We start from the raw sequence: 20159 nt of genomic DNA, 5'->3' as shown, positions 1-20159 counted from the left end.
AAAGGATTTGTTTATTTTTAACATCTTCCTGAAGCATGAGGGTGTTCAGAAACAGGTACCTATTTCATCTGGCATGGCAACTCCGCGTTTTTCTTTTTTTTCTTTCTGGCTTTCCTGGAGACTCCTTAGTGGCTTTGGTCAGAGGACAAAATTTCAAAAATGGAAAAAGATAAATATTATCATGCTTCGTATTTGTCTTACTTCCATTTCTGCTTCACAGATACTGTTGCAAACAAGTGAACTCATGGGAAAATCCATGCCAGACTGTAAGGCCACACAGCATGTTTGCACAAAGTGAGACATTTAAATGAAAAATACTAATTCTGGAACAATTACGTTAATGTGTCTGAGGCTGTGCTTGACATACCCAGAGTCTGTCGCTTAGTTTATGCTGCTTTGGGTATTTAATACTCCTGGCAGAAATGCTGGAAGAAAACTGCAGGCCAAGATTATTGGACAGATTGCTTTTGGCAATTAAGACTTATTGACATTGGAGCACACAGTTAGACAGAGAGGCTAAAAGGGAATGATCCTCTGAGCTCCAGTTATTTTGTTGCCAGACAGGAGTGCTGCTTATAGCTCATAAGAGGGCAGAAAAGAGAACTTGTCGCTGTCTCATAACTATTTTCCGTCAGGGTCTCAGCTTCCCCCAGTTGCATTATCAGTGGGAAAGCAGCCGAGTTCAGCATGGACAGGTACGTGCTTCAGTGTCTCAGTCGCTAGCCCATCGGCTGAATCCTACTTCACTTAATTTCAGGGTTTACATAAATGTGAAGCTCCTCTTTCTTGTGCAACAGCAGGCAGCGGCAGTTCGGTGGCTTTTGTACACATACCCTGCGCTGAGACCTTTCCTTGTGACTACGGCTGGTGTGTTTGCTTGCCGGATGTGTTCCCTGCCCACTGGCTTGGCTTGGTGCCTCGTCAGGCCCACGACCAAGTGCTGTCGCAACGTGGACTGATAATCCCCAGCGGCCTCGCAAGGAGCGGCTTGTATGTGGGTGTGGTGGAGAACATGGTGGAGCCCTGGTGTGATTCAAAGGCTTTGCCTAGCAAGAAGTTTTGAAAAGGAACCCACAGTGAAGCTCTTGGAAACCTTTGCTTGCAGCAGAAACTGTTGTTGCAACCTCCTGCCTGCCCTTAAATTCACATACCCACAGCCTTAAACTGGTGTGCAATCTCTGTGGGAAATGCAGATTTAATGATCAGTCCAAGGACTCTTTCATGTCAAAAAGAGCCTGGTTTATTTTGCTTAATGTTTGCAGCCGTGTTGGTTCTGTTCAGCTGTGTGAATTTGGGACCTGCTCCTTTCTCCTGTTCCCATCTAGAGAATAAAATTCAGTTGTACTTTTTTTCCTTTCTTTTTTTTTCCCCTCCCCCAGTCTCCATGGTGGTGGCGGAGCTGAAGTACAAATATTTGTCTTTCCTGGTGTAACGTTTTTATATAGTGCTGAGAGCTCTCTCTTTATTCAGCTGTCTTACTGCTCTGTCTGCCTTGAAATACAGAAGAAACCTCAAGGTCAGTTGTCTGAGAAACAAAACTATCATCATCTTGTTTAGTGAATAGCCTCTGCACATGGCAGAGGCTTGGCGCTGGGAAGGAATGTGAGGAGCAGAAGTCTCTGAAGCAGTCCTTACCCTGCCTCAGCCCCACAGTACAAAAAGCAGCAGTATGGTTAGTGATGGCAAATATTTGTGCAGGGCCTGGCTGTCAAAGGGAGCATTTGACACACAAGGTTGTTTCTCAAGATCCAGCCTGGACTGTTGAGGCTGCGGGGATTTCAGCTTGGAAGGTAAAGATGAAATCTAGCACCATATTATAGTACCAATATAGACAGCCTCCTTCTCTGTGTGTACAAGGAAGGGGAAAGTGCAACTAGCTTTCTGTGATGCTGGGAATGGATCTGCTCCAAAATGAAGTCCCTTAGCAGTGGTAGAGATGCAGGAGTGACAACAGCCTGGTTGACCCTCTTACTGCCCAGGCAAAACTTCCTCCTCATTTCACCAGTGCTGAGTGAGTGAGGATGGATGCAGAGGAGGCTCATAGTCTTTGTGATGATTATAATTTTAAATAAAATTATATAATACTTTTTAGCTGGAGTTTCTCTTGTCTCTACATACGAGATCTCGTTTATGTGATGAGAGCCATAGTTCTGTAGCAAGGAGGGGTTCTTGCATTAGAACTGCCTGTTTTTAAAACGAAATAACCTTTGGAAAGGTGTGGAGGGGAAAACATGTTTGAAGTAAATAAATCTCCTTTTTTTCCCTTCACTTCTTGATTTTTTTTTCCACTCTTTTAAAAATACTTTGCTTGAGGCAAATGCCAAATGCTGACTTTCAAAGGGGAAGATGGGCCTACTAACGCTGGCTCAGAAGTGAATTCATTATATCTGTTGTGTGAAAATGTGTATATCGTCTATCAAGACAAGAGAATCTAGAGGCAAAACATGGATTAAAAGTTTAAGGTAGATTAATTAGAGAAGGCCTGAAAAACCACAAACATCAGTTCATAGGTGTTACATTTTTATCCCTGTCCCTTGTGATGCTCCTGCTAGACAGTGCATCCTGCCAGGGAAAATGGTTTTCTCTGAGACACTAATTAGGGTTCCTTCCACTCTGTAGCACTAAATTGGAGAATGAGTGACCACAGAGGAGAGAAGCCCTGTTTGCAGTTAAGTGGTAATCCTTTCTCCACTTTCCCAAGCTTCCTTGTAATTGCACTTAGATTCTGCTGAACTTTGTTGCTCTGAAATCTCTGAGCTCATTTACAAGTGCTGAGAAGGATCTGGGGGGACCATCAGTTGGCAGCTTCTTGCGCAGGTTTGGCCAACAGGCAAATCCTACCTGTTTTATTGCTGTGATTGTAAGGAATAGCTTTTGTGTCAGAAAGAGGCCCGTCAACCAAAGGTTTATGCTGCTGGGAGCTGCTGCTGTGTCCCTGAGACCCGAGAGGGGGAGAGTGGAACTGCATCCTAGGACTGAGATCTGGCCCCTCCACTGGGAGTGCAGATCTGCTCACAAGAGGCCCTGTGTTATACTGTGGTGATGGCAGCAGGGTAAATAACTGGGTGGACTGGAACCTCAATCACCATCTGTCCAACTTCTCAATCACCCTGTTAGTTTCTTGGACTTTATAATAAAGATTTTGGTGGGTTTAGGGTGTGTGATGCTCCTGATTGGTCTGAGTATGTGCAAATGCAGGAGAAGCAAAGGTTGTTCGCTGCAAGTGAATTGTTGATACATTGGCGTGAAATTTAAAGTACACAGGGTTCTTCTTAATGAGCTGCTCTGTAAATGCTGCTTCTGACTTTCTGATGTTCCTCTCTGAGGTACCCTATTTGAACGCAGCCTGAGAAGAGCAGCTTTGCCTGTGTAGAGTACAGAGAGAAAGGTGAGACAGGTGAAAGTAATGGGATCACACCTGTGATACCATACTTAGGCTATAGGTGGTCCTGCCTTGATGCAGCTGGACGCTGCCCCAGATATTATCAGATCAAAAAGAGCTCAAGGCACTTGAATATGGGCCTTCATAGGAACAGGTCAAAGGAGCTCTAACCAGCTGTTCTGGGCAGCAAAGACAGAGTGCTGAATACAACAGAGAAGTCATGTATAGTAGTAATATAGCATATACGAGTTTTCATGTGGGTAAGTGCTTAGATTTAAAAGAATATTGAGGCTTGAGAGTCTTGCCTCCCTCCTAGTAATCCTATTTCTTACTGGTATTATAAGATAATGGAATTGGTGGCAAAGCTGAGTAAGTGTTGTAGATGGTATATAGTCAGCTTAGCTTTGTGGAGAGAGGGAAACCAAATGAGGAATCTGACTACTGGATCACAGCAGAGGGAAAGGACCTTCTCTACCCTCTCAGGCTTTTCCCTGTCAAAGCATTAATCACATATGCTCTTTTTTTTCCTTCTGTTGTCCTTCTCTGGGATAGATGAGGAAACTTTTTCTTACTGAGAGTGGTCAGTCACCGTGACAGGTCTCCCAGAGAGGTTGTGGAGTCTCCATCCATGGTCAGCTGGCTCTAGGTGATCGTGCTTGTGCCAAGCATGGACTTGCTAGAGTGATTCCAGTGCGGAGCCACAAAGCCGATGAAGGCACTGGAGCACCTCCCCTATAAGGAGAGACTGAGAGGATTGGGAATGAATTGTACTCGTTTATTGTACTTATACTCCTATACGATTAAGTAAACCTGACTATCTGCCACATATGCATAACCCATGTTATGGGTTATGTTCTGTATTTGTGAAGTCAGTGAAGAAGAGAATTTCCCAATGTATATCTTGTATTCATATGTAGTTGAGGATGTATAACCCAGTAGTGCTCTTTGCTGTGAGCTTCCTGTTGCATTGAGTTGATGTGCTGAGCCCTGAGGGTTCACAGACTGGTGTTTAACCAGAGGCAGTGAGAATGACTTCACCTGTGGAGGTGGGAGTGCTTTGACTGTTTCATGGTCAGAAAGCTGCTGGGTGCTGAAATGTGTCCTTTCTGCAATGATAGTTGGTTTTCCTGTGGATGGAGAATGGCTCCTTGCAGAACTCTGGCTTGACCATCATGTCTTCATGTTCCTTAGATTTGTTTTCTTGTTCAGTTTAAACGTTGCTTCGTTTGTGTCCCTGTTCACAATGACTACAGCAAACACTGACAAACAAACAGCAGCTTGTTCAGCCCAGTCCTGTGTTTCCCAGTTACACCAGTGTGTGCTGGCACGGCTCCCCCAGCCGAGCAGGGCTGGGGGAAGACTAAGACACAGAGACTAAGGAAGCCACCAAATATCCCTTCAATGCTGTCTGTTTGTGGTGGCTTCCTGTGTCGATACCTTTAGGTGTTCCTTGTGCATTTTGCTTTGTGATGGTGTTTTGCTTAACTTCATTTTAGCACCCTGTGGCGAAATTTACTTGGAAACAAAATTGCGTGTGTGGTTTTTGTAACCGGAAGAAAAAACTGGAAGGCGTGCCAAAGGAGTATTGCAAAGGTTTAGAAGCCAGAAGACAATGGAAAAATATTCCAGTGTCTGCCCTTCTGTCTCAAAGGGGGTTTTAATTGAATTATTTATTATTTTATTTTTTATTGAAGCCGTTTTAATTTTTAGGAAATGGTGGCTGTAGTCTCTGTATCGTGATGATAATGGCAGGAAATTTGATAATGGTTATGGCTTTGAAGAAGGTGTTTTGTTCTAGCAGGCTAAACTCCCATGTGAGCTTAGAATCGTTAAAAATAAATAGGACATTTTCTTTTTGACTTACGATTGCAAATGTAAGCCCTTTCTCTGAAATTGGTGTCCTCGTTGTAAGAATAAGGTGCCATCTCAGGTAGCTCCCCTCCTGCCACCTTGCTAACTTTGTATGTTTCTTCAGAAGGTGAGAAAACTTCTACCCCTTCTACCTTTATTGTTCTTGGAGGGTATAAAGTCAAAATATCTGTGAAAAGACTTTCACTAATCTGGTGGGAATCTGTTCTAATCTTTCAAGATGTGTTGGGTTTAAAATGTGCGTATCTTACCTACTTAATATGCTTTTATTATTTAAAGGCATCTAATCAAGATGTACTGTCTCTTACAATGAGTTATGTGTTCTCATACTCTGTTTTCTTCATCAATGTCTGCATTCTGGAGGGAGAGCTGAAAGGATGTTCTTTTCAAATGGAAATGGTGACATTTCTATTTGGTGCAGACAAACTGCTTGCTGGCTTCTCAAAAGGTGAACTGAGGGTGTTATACCCCACAGCTGTCCTACCTCTGCTGCCATGTGGTGGCTAGGTAATGTAAGGAAATGTTTCAGTTGCTGGTGCAGTGGACTGCATTAAAATCCTTGCTCACAAGGCAAAGCAGCCTTCCTTGTCCACTTGAGGGCACTCAGCAGCGTGTTCCTGTTTTGATAGGTGGAATATATATAGATTATGGCTATCTGGGTATTATTTACATCAGAGCCAGGTGCTAGCTGCTATCCTGCTTTTTTGTCCTTGGCTATTGATGTACTCTCCGTCATATTTGTGACTTTCCCAGTAAGCTGATAGAGGAGGGTACATAAGTCTCCAAGCAAGAAAATTCTCAGTTGTAGCTTTGGGTCTACGTTTTGTGTGTGTGCATTTGATTGATTTTATAGCACAAGTTATTCAGGTTGCTCCTAGCAGAAGCTACTGAACTCTCTTCTTATTATACCTTGTGTATTGGTTCACTGTATATTATCAGACAGTAACCTCTGACCTGGGTGCAGGGCTGTGGTTCTGGGTTACAGCATCAGCAGAGAGGCACTTCTGTAAATGACCTCTGGATCTGAATAACCAGTCTATTGACAAACACTGTTGATCTCCCTGTGGATATTGTCAGCATCTAGGTTAGACTGAGGAAGGGGGACAGGCTCCTCCCACTTAGATTTGGAGCTGTCTTATTCTTAAGCTAATACTTACCTGTGCTCTCCTTTCTCTTCCCTCAGGTGGATGCAGTGCGCGTGTACGTGAACAGCAGCTCCGAGAACCTCCGGTATCCTGTGCTGTTTGTAGTTCGCCAACAGAAGGGAGTACTGTCGTGGCAGGTCCCACTAATTTTTCGAGGCCTGTAAGCACTGAAGTCTCTTCTTTGTAACATGCTTACCTGCCAGCTTATCCATCATCAGCTTTCCTCAATTGCTAGGTCTTGTAACCTGTGTAGACTGCAGGGCTTGGTAGCAAAGCGTGCTTGATCACTGTCAACAGGAAGACCAAGATTTGGTTGGTAACCTCTTACTTGGCAGCCTGCTCTTGTCTCTTAGTTTCTCAAATATGTACACAGTACCAGGAGGCTTGTCTCCTGGGAATCTGCCTGTGAATCTACCACATGTCATTGTTGTCATTCCACAGTTGTTTACCATGTGTGCAGGTAGTTCTTGGGCTCTATTTTGGAGCAGGGTTTGAACAAGCTCTTGAAAGAGCACTCTCAACTGTTGTGTTACAGTGTATTTGAGAAATAAGGGCTCTCCTCTGTTTTCCACCCCAGGTAAACCCAAGTGTTATTCTGGGGTTGTTGTTTGGGAGGCGTTTTCTTTGCAAAAGGGATGTTGCTTTATACCTTCAACCTCAGAGCTCTTTGGGCTGCAGATACGGAAACTTTGCAGGCTCCTTAGACCATCTGAGATGTGAGGTTTTGTCCTGTGACTGAGTCCTGCTGCTGGGTGGCAGATACCCTGCAGTGTTTTGCCTGACAGAGGGGATGGTTACAGCAGCGGCTGCTCTGGGCTGTCATTGCTCTTTGCCTCCAGTAAATGGCAGATATTAAAGATCTACGGATGGCATGGGCATCCTCAAGGGAAGTGAAACGTTGGGGATGACCAGTCCCTCGTGTGGACCCCAAGAGACAAGTGGAGTTTGAGCTTTGAATAAAATACTGAATGCCCTTGGCCTTTCAGATTACAATTGCAGTTATGCAAGCAGGGGAAAAATGATGTAATTCTTAGAACTGCTGAACAACTTTTTAACTGCTCTCTCTCGCTTGCTTTTCCATCCAACTTTCCCTTCCCTCCTTCCCTTGGCTGTTGTAGCTATCAGAGGACCTACAATTACCAAGAAGTGAGTCGCACCCTCTGTCCCTCTGAGCCGACACCTGAAACAAGACCCTCTGACCAGATTATATTTGTGGATGTTGCTTCCATGGCACCATTTAACATTGCCTATGAACTGCTAGTCACCAGGCTCGAGAACTTCCAACTTGAGTAAGTTGGGATGTGAGAATACAAATGTAATTTCGTCATGGATCTCTTATACAGGGATTTGGTCCATCTACCTACTCTTCCCTTCTTTTTCCTTCCCAGAAAAAAAAAATTATTTTTTCTTTTGTTTAATCTGAGGGTACTTTGTGTGTATTCCAGCTCTGAAAGTTTTAGATTTCAACATACTGGCATTTGTTTTCTAGGACCAACAGAGCCTTTAACTTCACTGCCAGCCCTTCCCAGCCCCAGGTAAGAAGTCCTCTGTAGCATTATTTCCTGTGTATCTTACCACATCCAAGTGATTGATGTGATCTTTTCTATAGAGATAGAAAAGATCTTATGTGACTAGGTTGTTTCCCTCTTAGGATGCAGGGAACCTTCCTTACTGTTGAATTTTCTGTGGATATAGTGAAGAGGTAATTGTTTCAATCCCTCTAGGGACACAATGGGGTCCTCTTGCAAAGCAGTTAAGTGAGCCAAAACCCATGAGCAGAGCAAATGAATGGTATTGGCTCTCCAGGAAATGTCAGAAATGTACAAAAGTCCAGAGGCCATTGGTCTGCTGCACTTCATGGGAAGTGAGGTGGTGCACACCAGTGTCTTGTTCCAGGCAGTGCTGGTTCAGTTGTCTGACCGTGACTTGTCAAGATGCAATCTTTACTGGAAAAAAACCAAACCAGAAATAAAGAAACTGTAAAGGTGCAGCAGAACTCACACTACTATTCCTTGCTCAGGGCAACAAGTCAAGTTGTGAGGTGATAAATGAAATGCCTGATGTGTCTATTAAGTTCAAAGGGAAGCACATATGTGCAGCACCTCCAGCTGGACAGCCTTGTTTAGAGCCCTGCAGATACAAATCCTCTCTTGAATGAAAATGGTGTTAGCAGTAGCTATAGAGATAAAGGAACTTGTAGAGCTGGAAAGGTATGTAATTTACCCAAGCTGCCTGTTACTCTGTTTTTGTTGTTGCTTTCACTGTTAGTAATACCACTTAATTTTAGGTTTCCTATTACCAAGCATCCCAGCTAATCTTTTTTGTTGCGAAATGTCTGAAGCTGGTTTGCAGATACATGCAGTGTTTTATACTATAGAAGTGTAGAGAATGGTGGTTTCTTTTTAGAAAAAAAACACTCATTACTTAGGATTTTATCTTTTGAACGAAGACTGTTTAAGGTCTGGCCTGGAATTAACTTTGTGACTCTGATCTGGTTTTTTTGTCACAATTAGTAATAAGAGATTTGTGACTTTTAATTAAAAACCAGCTGTATGGAGTAGAAGATGAGTGCTTCTTAATTGGTATAATGCTGAGATTTTTGTAAATCAAAGTATTAAGTAACCTACAGGAGGAAGGAAAAAAAAAGATGATTCAGGATATAGATGGCTGTTGGAAAAAGACAAGCGTAACAATTGAAGGAGGTGTTTTGTGGAACACAGCTCATGCCTGAGGGCAGAAGCAGAAATTGGATATGCTTGTATAGGTCAGAAGTGTTGCTGGATATGTTTATAAAACTCACAGTCTCTGCAGCAGAGAGCTCTAGGCCTCAGTTCCCCTTGTATTAATTCTGTGCTTTGGTGTAAGTGTGGCTTAGAGAAAACTATAGAAGAATCCTCATGGGTGACTTCCTCAAGGACCTGAAACTTTCCAAGGGCAGCGTACCTGGGAAACCCAGGAGCTCAGGCTGCCAGTATCCTTGCCTGGTGGAAATAAACCATGCTCAGCTAAAGAAACCGGCTTGGTGAGTTTTCAATAAGGACTTGCAGTTGGAGCCAGCGCTCCCTCAGCAGCGAAGGCAACCTGCTTGGAGAGGGCGATGGGAATAATAGCTTTAGTAGGAATGGGCTAACAGGAAAAAAGCTTGGGCGAGTTCTTGCTTTTCCATGCCCTTCCAGTAGGGGGCCTTAATTCCTTGGAAATGGCCCGTGGGAAGGGAAAAGGGAAATAGCTGACCCTTGCTCAGCGCTAAGGTTTTATGAGACATAAAGGGAGCTCTACAGTTGGGAAGGTCTTAGGACTTGGGAGCTGTGGTAGCTTCCAGTGTGGCGGCAGTGGCTGCCTGGTGACCATATGGAAGGAAGGAAGGTGGCTGGTGACAGTCCTCAGCCTTGTGTACCCTCTGAGATGGGGTGAGGTGTCCGTCAGCCCCTCTTGGTAGTTGTAACAGCTCTCAGAGTCTGGGCTCCAAGCAGGATGGTGGGACCCCTTGCAACAAGCCTGCCTGCTGGGGCATGCACAGAAATCCTACTTCTCCAGCAACTGGCTGGGGCAGTACATCAAACTTTTTACTGGAAAATTATACAAATAATGATATTCCTTGGATCATCTTTTGCCCAAATCTGAAAAAGCCCTTGCCAGGACAAAGAGGGCACTTTCTGACCCCACAAACTGTCCTGTGGGCCTGGTCAAAGCATGGAAGCACAAGCACACCATTCCTTGCCTCCAGAGGAAAAGTAGGAATATTGACAGATGTTAGTGTCTCCCAATGTTTTTCAGAGCTACAGATGAGTTATTTGAAAAGCTGAAGTGAGAATACCCCCATTACCGTTTGCGTTGGAAATGAAAAAATCCTAAATCCTGCAACTAGTATCAATCATTTATTAATGAAACTCTTGACAGAGTTTCAACCATTTGACCTAATACTTTTCACAGTCTGTCTTTGAGGCAACACGTTTGAGGTAAACTGCATGATGTGTTCCATATATAAAGTACAGCCAGCAGTATGGAAACAGCTGGAAATCGCTCATATCAACATAAAATGGAATGGGGTGTAAAATGAAGTCACTTTAGCTTCATCAGGTGGAAAAAAGCTTAAAGGAGCAAAAGCTATGCTGTATCTTGCATGTTGAAGATGTTTATGTCTAACAGCATGATGTGCAAGGGGGAGAGTTGTGTTTAATCTGCTCTTCTGTAGTTTAAGGTCCTAATGTTTGAAATCTGAATTTTTGTGAAGGCCATCCACATTCAACTGCAAAGCCCAGCTAGGCCTGCACAGGCAGTTTAGGAAAGTAGTGAAGCTACTGCCAGGGGTGATTTCTGGATCATAACTCTCAGCTCTCTGCTTTCTCCTCAGTATTTTCTGTACAAATTTCCTCAGGATGTCGATTCAGTCATTATTAATGTGGTGTCTGATGCAGCGTACCCATGCTCAGTTGTCTCCGTCCAGGATATTGTGGTAAGTCTGAGCAGAGAAGGGTAAGGAGCTGCCTGAAGGAGTTCTGTATCCTGTTGTGAGGAGTCTGTGCCCTACAGAGAGAAAAGCCCTATGAAGGACTTCACCCTGGTGATGGTGGTGGTGAAGAGAGCCCCTGAAAGAGGAACGAAAATTCTGTGGGAAGGAGGCAGAGATGCTGAGTTCGAGCAGCTCATATGGAGATTTTTGTTGCAAATAGGTGAACAAGCTGTTCCTTTCCAGCCTGTCCATAGGGCATTTGTTATGTTCCCCTTGAGATTTTCCCTGCTGCCTTGTGATGTACGTCTGTCTCTCCATGGAGTGACATTGGATGGGATGCTGGTGGCTGAGGGAGGAAACAGTGCTGTTCCCTTGAGTTTCCCCGTCTCAAGGCAGCTTGGGGAACTTCTGATTTTCAGCAATAAGGTCTCTCCTTTCCAATTCAATTCAGTTTTCTCTGGGTAGTTACTCATCCACTTTCCCGGGAAGGGGAGAATGGCTGTTGCTTGCAGCTGGGAAATAGCATGATATTTATCCTCCTTTCCCACGTCCCTGAATGATGCAGGGACCTGCAGTGCAAGAGCAGCAAAATGGCAACAGAGGTACAGGATGCCTTGGGTGCTGGCTCTGAAACCCTGGGAGTTGCCTTTAATACCTGGGGTGAAGAAAGAAGTGGATGACATCAACTCTTGCCCACATCCCAGTGTTTAAATTGTGGAAGGGCAGGAGGGGAGACTGTGATAGATGATTCAGTCTTTCAGGTATTGAAAGTAGTGGGAAAGTAAAATGAGGGCAAGCGCTTGGCGTATAGTACACACTGTGAAGTGTGTGACACAACCAGTGTACAGCTGAGTGTTTGCACTATCCTGTGCGAGTGGTGGAGTGATCAATCTGGCTGAATCCTCGTCTGGCATTAAATTGCAGTCTTCTTGTGAGAACACCAAGATCAGTGAGTGCAGGCCACAACTGATGTCTTCGGAGCAGTCTAACTTCTTAATGGATTCTAGTTGTTTTGTTCCCTTTTGATACTTCAACTGAGGCCGCCTTCTGCTGTTCTGCCCTGTATTCTCCAGCTGGCTTCCTTTGAAATTAGTTCAGATGCTGTCCCTGGTTTAACCCTTAGTTGTGTCTGTTTTAGTGCCCAGTGTACGACCTGGACCATAATGTGGAGTTCAACGGTGTTTACCAGTCTATGACTAAGCAAGCAGCCATAACAGTGCAGGTGAGATGCTGACTTTTGTCCCAGTGTTTTTCGTAGGGGTTTTTTTTCAGTGGCTTTTTCTATGCATTCCTAGTTTTCTTTTGATGATCTTCCTATGGGTACCAGCCTTTGCTTTTATCAGGTCAGCTGATGTAAGTGGAAGAAGTGACATTACTTATTACTGCAGAAAACTTGCTTACATTTGCTTAGGCAAATATTTTGGGTGCTGAGGCTCTAGATCAGAGTAGCTGAAGCCAGGTGTCTTCTGTTTGAACCTTGGCTCTTCTACCACTGAGTGGTGGTAGTAGGGCCTCTATAATAAGCAAAGCTGAGGTAGATGGTTTTCACTAAATAAATAAATAAATAAATGCATCAGTATTGGTTTGCTTGTACTGGGGTACTGCTGTACTGCATACTGGTGAACCCAGCTTATTGTCAGCAAGGATGAGGGGAGCATCCCCAGAAGCCAGACTCTGTCCAGAGTAGGTGGGTCTCTGTAAGGCTGGTGCCTGTATAGCAACTAAAACCTGACCTCTGGCCTTTTGGAGCACCACCTGTGCTTTGCATTAGAGGGAGAGGCTTCATGTCTTGTGGATTCTGTCTTGTTCCATCCTCTTGTGCAGAGAAAGGACTTCCCGGTGCAGTTCTTCGTTGTGTTTCGTCATCAAGCCGGAGGATTATGCCTGTGGGGGTTCTGTGCCTTCTTCAATTCATGGTAAGTTGTTCTGGGAGGTGGATTTAGTGCTGCATCTGTGTGATGAAGTGGGTGTCCTTTGGGATCTTCCTGTGGGATGACATGGGATGGTCATATAGCTCTGTCTTATCCAGGTAGCTGTGATTTCCCCCCCCCCCCAATTTCCCCATGAGGGTGTCTTTCTCTTATCCTAAAGCTGTCAGCAGAGCTGTACTGGCGAAGTTTGCTAAGCCCTGGTGAAACATAGTGAGTTTCTAGCATGGCATCCTGCACGGAAGTGTTTTACTCACAGAGATTTGTCCAAAGGCAAAAATGGTGTCTCAGTATCTGTAATGAGAGCATCTGTCCTTTGGGGACTAAATGAATAGAAGAGATGCCTTTGCGATTCAGGCACCCAGATTTCAGCAATGTATGGAAGGCTGAAGCAGGGATTTCTAGTCTGAAAAATAGGTTGTGGATAGGGAGGAGGGGGGAAACATTTGGAAAAGTCTGTATATTGACAAGTCTGAGAGCAGTTTAAAGCAAAACCACACAAAGACTGCAGTGAAAAACCAGATCCTGTTGTTTATACAAGTTCAGAGAATAAAGATCAGGGCCAGAGGACATTAATGTTTGATTGTTTTTATAAATGCTGTACACTTTGCCTCTCACAGGGAATGCCAACCGTACCTGGAACCTGCAGCGGACAAAGAACCTTCAAGTGACGATTGTGCCCTCTATTAAAAGTCAGTGTCTTTGGGCAGAGCAATGCAACTTTACAGGGGAACTTGGCACTTCTGAATAGAAGGATATGACTGGGCCAGCAGCCTCTGATGGAATGGTGCTGAAAGCACCAGCAATTGGAGCCTTGGTCCTTTCCAGGAGGTGCTGTGTGGCACAGGGTGATCTTGTGGGCACACCAGCTAGCACTGGGGGTGGAGAAATGGAAGGAGATCTTGCAACAGGTTCTGGTAACTTCTTTTGAAAAAAGGAGATGGGTTTTGAAGGGCTGTTTGGGACTGGGCATTGTCACCAGGTGGTATTGGGAAGAGCAGGACTTGAGTGCTGGCCCTGGGAGGTGCTGTCATGGCTGTGACTGATCTCTTCTCTTTCCTCAGAGTCCGTTTATGTCCAGGCCATGTTCTTCAGCTTCCTGGGTTTCCTCTCCTTTTACCTGGGCTCAGTGGTTGTTGCTTTTGTGCACTACATTAGGTGAGTTGAGGAGTTATACAAGAATAGCCTCTCTGTTTCTCATCATCCTCAGGGATACCTCACCCTGCAGTACATTTGGGGTGACAAGCATCTGAACAGAGCAGCTAAAGAATTCCATGACTACCCAGTGGGCTTCTACTGACCATCAGCCAGAAAATTTTTCTTCCTCTGCTCTGGGGACCATGGCAATGATGAAAACCTAAGGATCTGCACTTCAGATCTTGTACTTCCTCAACCCTAGGTTTCCTTATATGAGGACACTGGGGCACAGGTGGGAATTGTGATGCGGCCAGTCTGGGATATGGAATGCCAGAGCATTGAGGAACCAAGGTACTTTCTTGCTGAACTGATTACTGCAATAAGTGGCAGTGACACATATGGGGCCTTGGAGTCCCAAGAGTGTTGGTTTTCTTCCTTACCTGCCTAACCTGCCCCAGACTTTGGTGTCTGGGCTTGTGTTGAGAAGAGTATCTGCATAAGGTGGTGGAGATGGTGGAGTTTGTTGGGATCACTCACTGCTGCCTGCGTAAACAGTGAAAATCATTGAGCAAATCCTTTGTCCAGACGTTTGGAGGCTTGAGAAGAGGGAGGCCACTTCAGTACTCCTTCCTGCCCCTCTGGACAAAGGTTGGCATGGGAAGAAACATATAAAGCTCTCATCAAGTAGCTGGTTGGTTTTGTGGGAACAGTGCTTGTCAGCCACCTCTTCAGACCCCAGAACAGAGTTCTCAGCCCCTCCAGAACAGGGAATCATTAAGACTCGGTGCTCTGAAACAAATGAATTTCAAGATGGGGACATGGCTTAACTTCAAGACACATTAATCAAACATTTCATTGGAACAGTTCAAAGTAATTACTTAAGTGTGTGCAGGTGTGCGATCTTCTTTGCTGTTATTTTTTCTTTGTTGTGGAAATATGTCGTTGTTTTTTTCACCATCTCCTGCTTGACATCTGCATTGAAGGAGGTGATATGGGCTTCTTAATCATTGTGCTGATGAGCACCTCTAGCTCCTGCTGCCCTTTCAGTAGATTCTTATGTGCTTGGTTCTCTTAAGTGGTGAAGCTGGGTTTGGGAAGGTGATGTGAGGGTCTCTCCAACATGGTGAGCAGTGTAGGATGGGATAGTCATGTAACCAGTTGTCCCACCTCTACTGGGTAGGGGAGGGCATAGAAAAGCCCTCTGTTGCTTTGGAAGTCAGAGAGTTGGACAGCAGGCAGTCATGGCTAAGCTGTGTTTCATCCAAACAGTATTTTTCTTTTTTTGTTGTGTGTGTTTGTTTCTTTGTGCTTATTTTTGTTGGTTTTATTTGTTTTTTAGAGCTTGCACCATGTTTACCTATTAGTGTCCTAGATAATCCTGCCATGGCTGGCAGGTGATGGGGTTTCTTGGGTCTCTCATGAGTGCTGTCCGTTCCTTTTCAGGGTTCAAAGGAAGGCTTCTGCTGGGAGATTGAGTCCTGAGCATGGTAAGGTTTCTTTTCTGTTTTGTGACAACTTTAACCAACTTTAAGTGAAGAGCAGAGGTCCTAGGCTAGGCAAGGGACAGGCTGTCAGTCAAGTACCTTCAGTCTCTTTGAGCTATCTTTCATGTACATGTACCACAGTCTCTGGCACTGATGAAAGATGTTAGAGCTTCCTCAGTGACGTCATAAGAGAGGGCATTTGAAGCCAGCTCCCCTGAACTTGGTCCTGACCCCTACTCTGAGGAGCTGGCTTTTAAAGGGGTGGAGAAAGGTCAAGCCTTGCTGAGACCTAGTTACGGGCTAATGTTCCTGATGTCAGGTCTGTTGATTATAAAGCAAGGCACTTAGGGTATATCTTATGCTTTAAGAGCTCCTCTTCATGAGGTATTTTAATACTCTCCTTAAGCATGAGGTATTTTAATTTTTTTAACTGGAAGTTGCAGACAACCAGGTGAATGAATGACTAATAGTTAGGTAGTGGTGTTTGTGATACTTACTTTGGCATTGGATTCAATTTACTTTATGCTGCACCCACATCTCAACATATTGCAGGTTTCTGCCTTACAAAAACATAGCTGCATCTGAGAAGCTACCAGTGAGAGGTGAAAATTTTTGTCATGTGGATGGGGAGCACTGGGTTTCTGCTTTCTGGTGGTGGGGGTCTGGCCTTTTCATTTTGATTAAATATTTAGTGCCTGCAAAGTAGTTCAAAGCATTGGTGATGAGGTCATTTGTACCTCTCTCCTAGAGGAAGGGGGACATTGTTTTGGCTTTGTTGAGGTTCTTGATATGTTCCCTTTTTCATGCCCAGCTTTTTCAGTCTCTCTGGTCTGCTACATATCAGATAAGCATACTAGTATAATTGAGCTGTGCTTAAAGGATCAGCAGTGGAACTTCACTCTGACCTGGCATTACTTGGATTAATATTTCTGCCGAGGACCTGGGGGCGTTTGGATTCTCAGGAGTGGTTTCTTGCTTCTTCAGTCACTAAGATCTGCATATGCATCCCTGTGCTTGGAATATGTGTGAAAGATTTTCTTCACCACACGAACAGGAGACTGTAAAAATGTCCTTAAATATATTCTTATTTTAAATAATTTGGAATGGATCCTTTTGTAAAACAAGTCTTAGGGCACTGGAGAAATGGGAAGAGCCTGTGTATTGGGGTTGGGGGAAGCTGAAGAGACCTAGCTGAGGCTGTGGAAGAGCTCCAGGGTGGTGACAAAGGATCACTGTCTAAGGCAAGGAGGCACAGTCTCAGCCAGGTGAGACCAGAAGTCCCAGGGAGTGCTACTGGTGCTGCAGCTGAGGTTTAATAGGCTGCAGGCAGCTTAGAAGCTGCTTTCTAAGATGCCCTGGTGAGAGGTGGAAGTTAAATTCTGGTGCTTAGGAAGTTCCCAAAGAAGTTGCAGGGCACAGATGCTGTTCTTAATATGGACCTGGAAGGCAGAGAACTGGGTTGGTGAGCGGGGAGGATTGCTGAACAGCATCTCTGTGAAGGGAAAGAGGAGCACAGTTCCTGCACAGTTTTCCTCCCAGAGGCACCTGCTACTTCTGTGAGCTGTCCTTTCCCTGTAATCCATGCCACCCCCACGTGTCTGGCACTGCATGTTACTGCGTGTCCTTTCCTCTGGGAGGAACCATGTTCTACCCATATACTGTTTCTTTCTCTATTGTGTTTATTCAGGGTGTGTCTGACTGATGCCTATAAAATGGTAATTAGCATCTTCCCTGTCTTCCAAGTAACTCAGGACATGCTGGCTTTTTCTGTTTTTCTTTCTCCTCTTCCCACCCACTGGAATTTCTCTTCCTCCAAAGTAACCCTGGGTCTTGCCTTCATCACTCTCATCACTCCTCTCCTTTCCCCTCTCCCTCCTCCCCCTGACTCCCCATCCTTTCCCTTCCCACCAAGAAACTGTGGATGGGAGTGCTGAGCAATCTGTCTCTGCCCTTTGTCCTTCAACTCCATGTGCCCCTTTGCTCTTGTCACCCATCTTATGTCTGGCTTCTGCGGTTCACTTTTTTTTTTAATCTTGTGGCACACCTTGCCTTCCACATCATCGCTATCTGGAGGCAATAGCTGGAAGAACCACACCTGGTACATTTACTTTGCTGACTCACTCATGCACTGGGAATTGGGACTGAAATTAGTGGGTGAATTGGATCCAAAGTGGCTGTTAGAGGCAGGGCAGAATGCCTTTTCTCCCTGACTTCCCTGCTTTGTCCAGATTTAAATCTTCCTTTGGTTACTTGGGAGAGAAGGTTTGACAGCTCATTTGAGACAGTAAAGCCTGGTCTAAAATTAGGAGAGAGCATCCCTGCGGGACGGGACTGACAGGACTAGGATTTGCGCATGTGGCACGAACATGGGGAAATGCTTCTTCCCAGTGATCTGGATTTCCAAGTGATTTTAAAGCAACATGAAAAACTGCCACGAGAGAGGGAGTTTGCATGGGAGCTGATGAGTAGAAGCTGGATTTTGTTCCTGCGGTGACTTACAACATCTTGTTAAGCTCAACTCAGGGCTCAAGGGGTGGGCTAAGGTGTGCCAGCGCTTTCCCTCTGGTGCTCAGTCCATGCCATCTTGTTCACTTCTGATGCTCCTCTGAGCTGTTCCTTTGCCCTGTTAGAGGGATAGGGCAGGAGGGTAGAGGAGCTGAAATTGAGACCAAGTATTAGCCCACAGTGCAACAAGCAGAATGAACATGCCAAAGGAAAGCAGTCACTGGGACTTGAAACATCAAATGTCGTTGCTGTAAGGGTGCTTGATCTGGGCTCAGGCAGGGACAGGTTTTAAGTCCGTTTACATATGTGGCTAATGGAAGTGGTATAAAAACCTACACAAGGTGTTACAGAAGTGCCCAGAATTTCCAGCTGGAAAGAGGAGTCTGCCTCTGCTGTCTGAGACAGATCAAGTACTGGGAAGCCAGAGATGCAGCTTGAGAAGCCAGGCCATTTCCAGGCTGCAGTAAGGTTGTTTGACTCTAAGTACTGTGCTATGTTCATCACTTTGCTGCTGACTGACCACATGATGTTGTTGCAAGGGTGAAGTTTTAAAGTAACTGAACCTGTCTCATTGTTTGCCACCACTGGAAGACGTGGTCCTGCTCCTGCTGCTCTTGCTTCTCGGTTTTGTGGAGATGGGTGTCTCATCCCTCAGTGAAGGGATTCAGCGGGCTCTGTTTCCTGCCATATTTGTCTGCTGCCAGTTCAGCTGCTGAGCTCCACCATGGAAAGCAAAAAAAGAAGGAATGTGGAGGCAGGAGGGTACAGTCCCAGTGTAACCTGACTGTGAGGTACACTCCTCATTGCTTCAGGTGTGTGGGCAGGAGGCGGGGACTCTCCAGCCCTCGAAGGCTTCTGCTCTTATCAGCACAAGATTATGGCCACTTCTTGCATGGGGTATCTTTTACCTTCTCCTTGCTTGGTTAAAACTATGTTGCAGCTGCCTTGCTAAAGTCTGTGACTCTTCCAGGGGTATCTGGAGGTAGCAATATTTGGAGAGATCAGTTGCATGAAGATGGGAAGGAGAAGAATTAGAAATTCGAAAGAGTGTTCAGAACATCATGAGACTTGTTCTAAAATTTACCAAGTCTTGCAGCCCTAGTGTGTTCCCTGCACGGCGCTGGAGAGGGGCTCATGCTGCCAGTCTCACTGGCAGCCTGTCTGAGGAGGCTGAAGGGAATGGGTTTGCTTCACACTGCAAAACGAGGGTTTTCCTTTTGCACAGTTTACTCTAGAGACTACCATCTGTTTAGAGAAATGTTGCTTTTCCCAAGCCCCTCCAGCTCTTCAAGCTGTTTGTGTTCACCTCAGAGATGTGTTTTGGAGCACTGACATGAAGCTAATGGTCCCTCTTGGGTCTGTTTGCATTGCAGGGTCTGGGATTATGACTTCTTCACACCCCATCTCAGCCAGCACTCCTGAGGGAAGCAGCTATGGTGCTATTGGTACAGTACATTCCAGAACTGGGGGCATGGGGAAGGTTCTGCCTGGGGGAGGAGAAGGCACTTTTAAGGTGGTTTAAAGTCAGAAAGGAATAAAGCTGCAAGCTACTTTGGGAGCATCTTGGAACTGCTTGAAACAAAATAATTGCAGTTCGGGAGGTTTAGGTTGCACTTCAGGGACAAGCATCTACATGATAAAGGTGGCAAATCCGTGATAGAGGTGCTCAGAGACACTGTCATTGGAAACGTTTGTCTCAGGTAGACAAAGCCACAGTCACCTGAGAAGTGTTGGTGACAATGCTGCTTCAGACAGGACATTTACTAGGGACTGACAAAGGTCCCTTCCAAGCAAGCTTCTAGAAGCCTGCTATTAGCTCATCAAGCCTGCCTTTAGACCAAAGCATGCCTTTCTCTGGAAGGCTGAACGGCTGTGTGCTGCAGTGCAAAACAGGATTGAAGCTTCTTGCACTCCAGAGGTTTCATTAGGGAAGAAATAATGTCATGCTGTCAGCAGGTGAACTATGCCCCGGCGGCAGAGGAGGAAGAAACTTCCCAAGGGTCCTGCTAATCTGAGATGATGGGAAATTACTTCCTTTGCCAGAGTATTTCTAAGTCTCCTCCTTACAGCAGTTTCCCCTCCTCTGAGGGTGTTGGCATTGAATAGCTCAGTGGGCTTTGTGACAATCCTTGAATTTGACAGCTTGTGGACCCAGATTGCAGAGTGAGGCTATGCAGGTGCAGGGCAATGTGAGGCAGCTGCTCAAATGAGTAGAGCAGCTCTGTGTAATTTTTGGTCCCTGTTCAGGACATATTT

The 20159-nt window shown here is 45.2% G+C and overlaps 1 protein-coding gene across 1 annotated transcript in view; it reads left to right on the top strand.

The window, feature by feature from the left end:
• SIDT1 (SID1 transmembrane family member 1) overlaps positions 1 to 20159 on the top strand; it is a 41941-nt gene that overhangs the window by 7763 nt on the left and 14019 nt on the right. Inside the window, 11 exon segments of the mRNA XM_032677969.1 lie at positions 6435 to 6556; positions 7515 to 7685; positions 7886 to 7931; positions 10751 to 10852; positions 11988 to 12071; positions 12674 to 12706; positions 12708 to 12765; positions 13398 to 13469; positions 13842 to 13935; positions 15358 to 15401; positions 19277 to 19348. Coding sequence (XP_032533860.1) covers positions 7624 to 7685; positions 7886 to 7931; positions 10751 to 10852; positions 11988 to 12071; positions 12674 to 12706; positions 12708 to 12765; positions 13398 to 13469; positions 13842 to 13935; positions 15358 to 15401; positions 19277 to 19348 — 667 coding nt within the window. The 5' untranslated portion in view covers positions 6435 to 6556; positions 7515 to 7623.

The sequence above is a fragment of the Chiroxiphia lanceolata genome, chromosome 2, assembly GCF_009829145.1.
Source record: "Chiroxiphia lanceolata isolate bChiLan1 chromosome 2, bChiLan1.pri, whole genome shotgun sequence".
NCBI lineage: Eukaryota > Metazoa > Chordata > Aves > Passeriformes > Pipridae > Chiroxiphia > Chiroxiphia lanceolata.
This window is presented reverse-complemented; position numbering and strand designations above follow the sequence as displayed.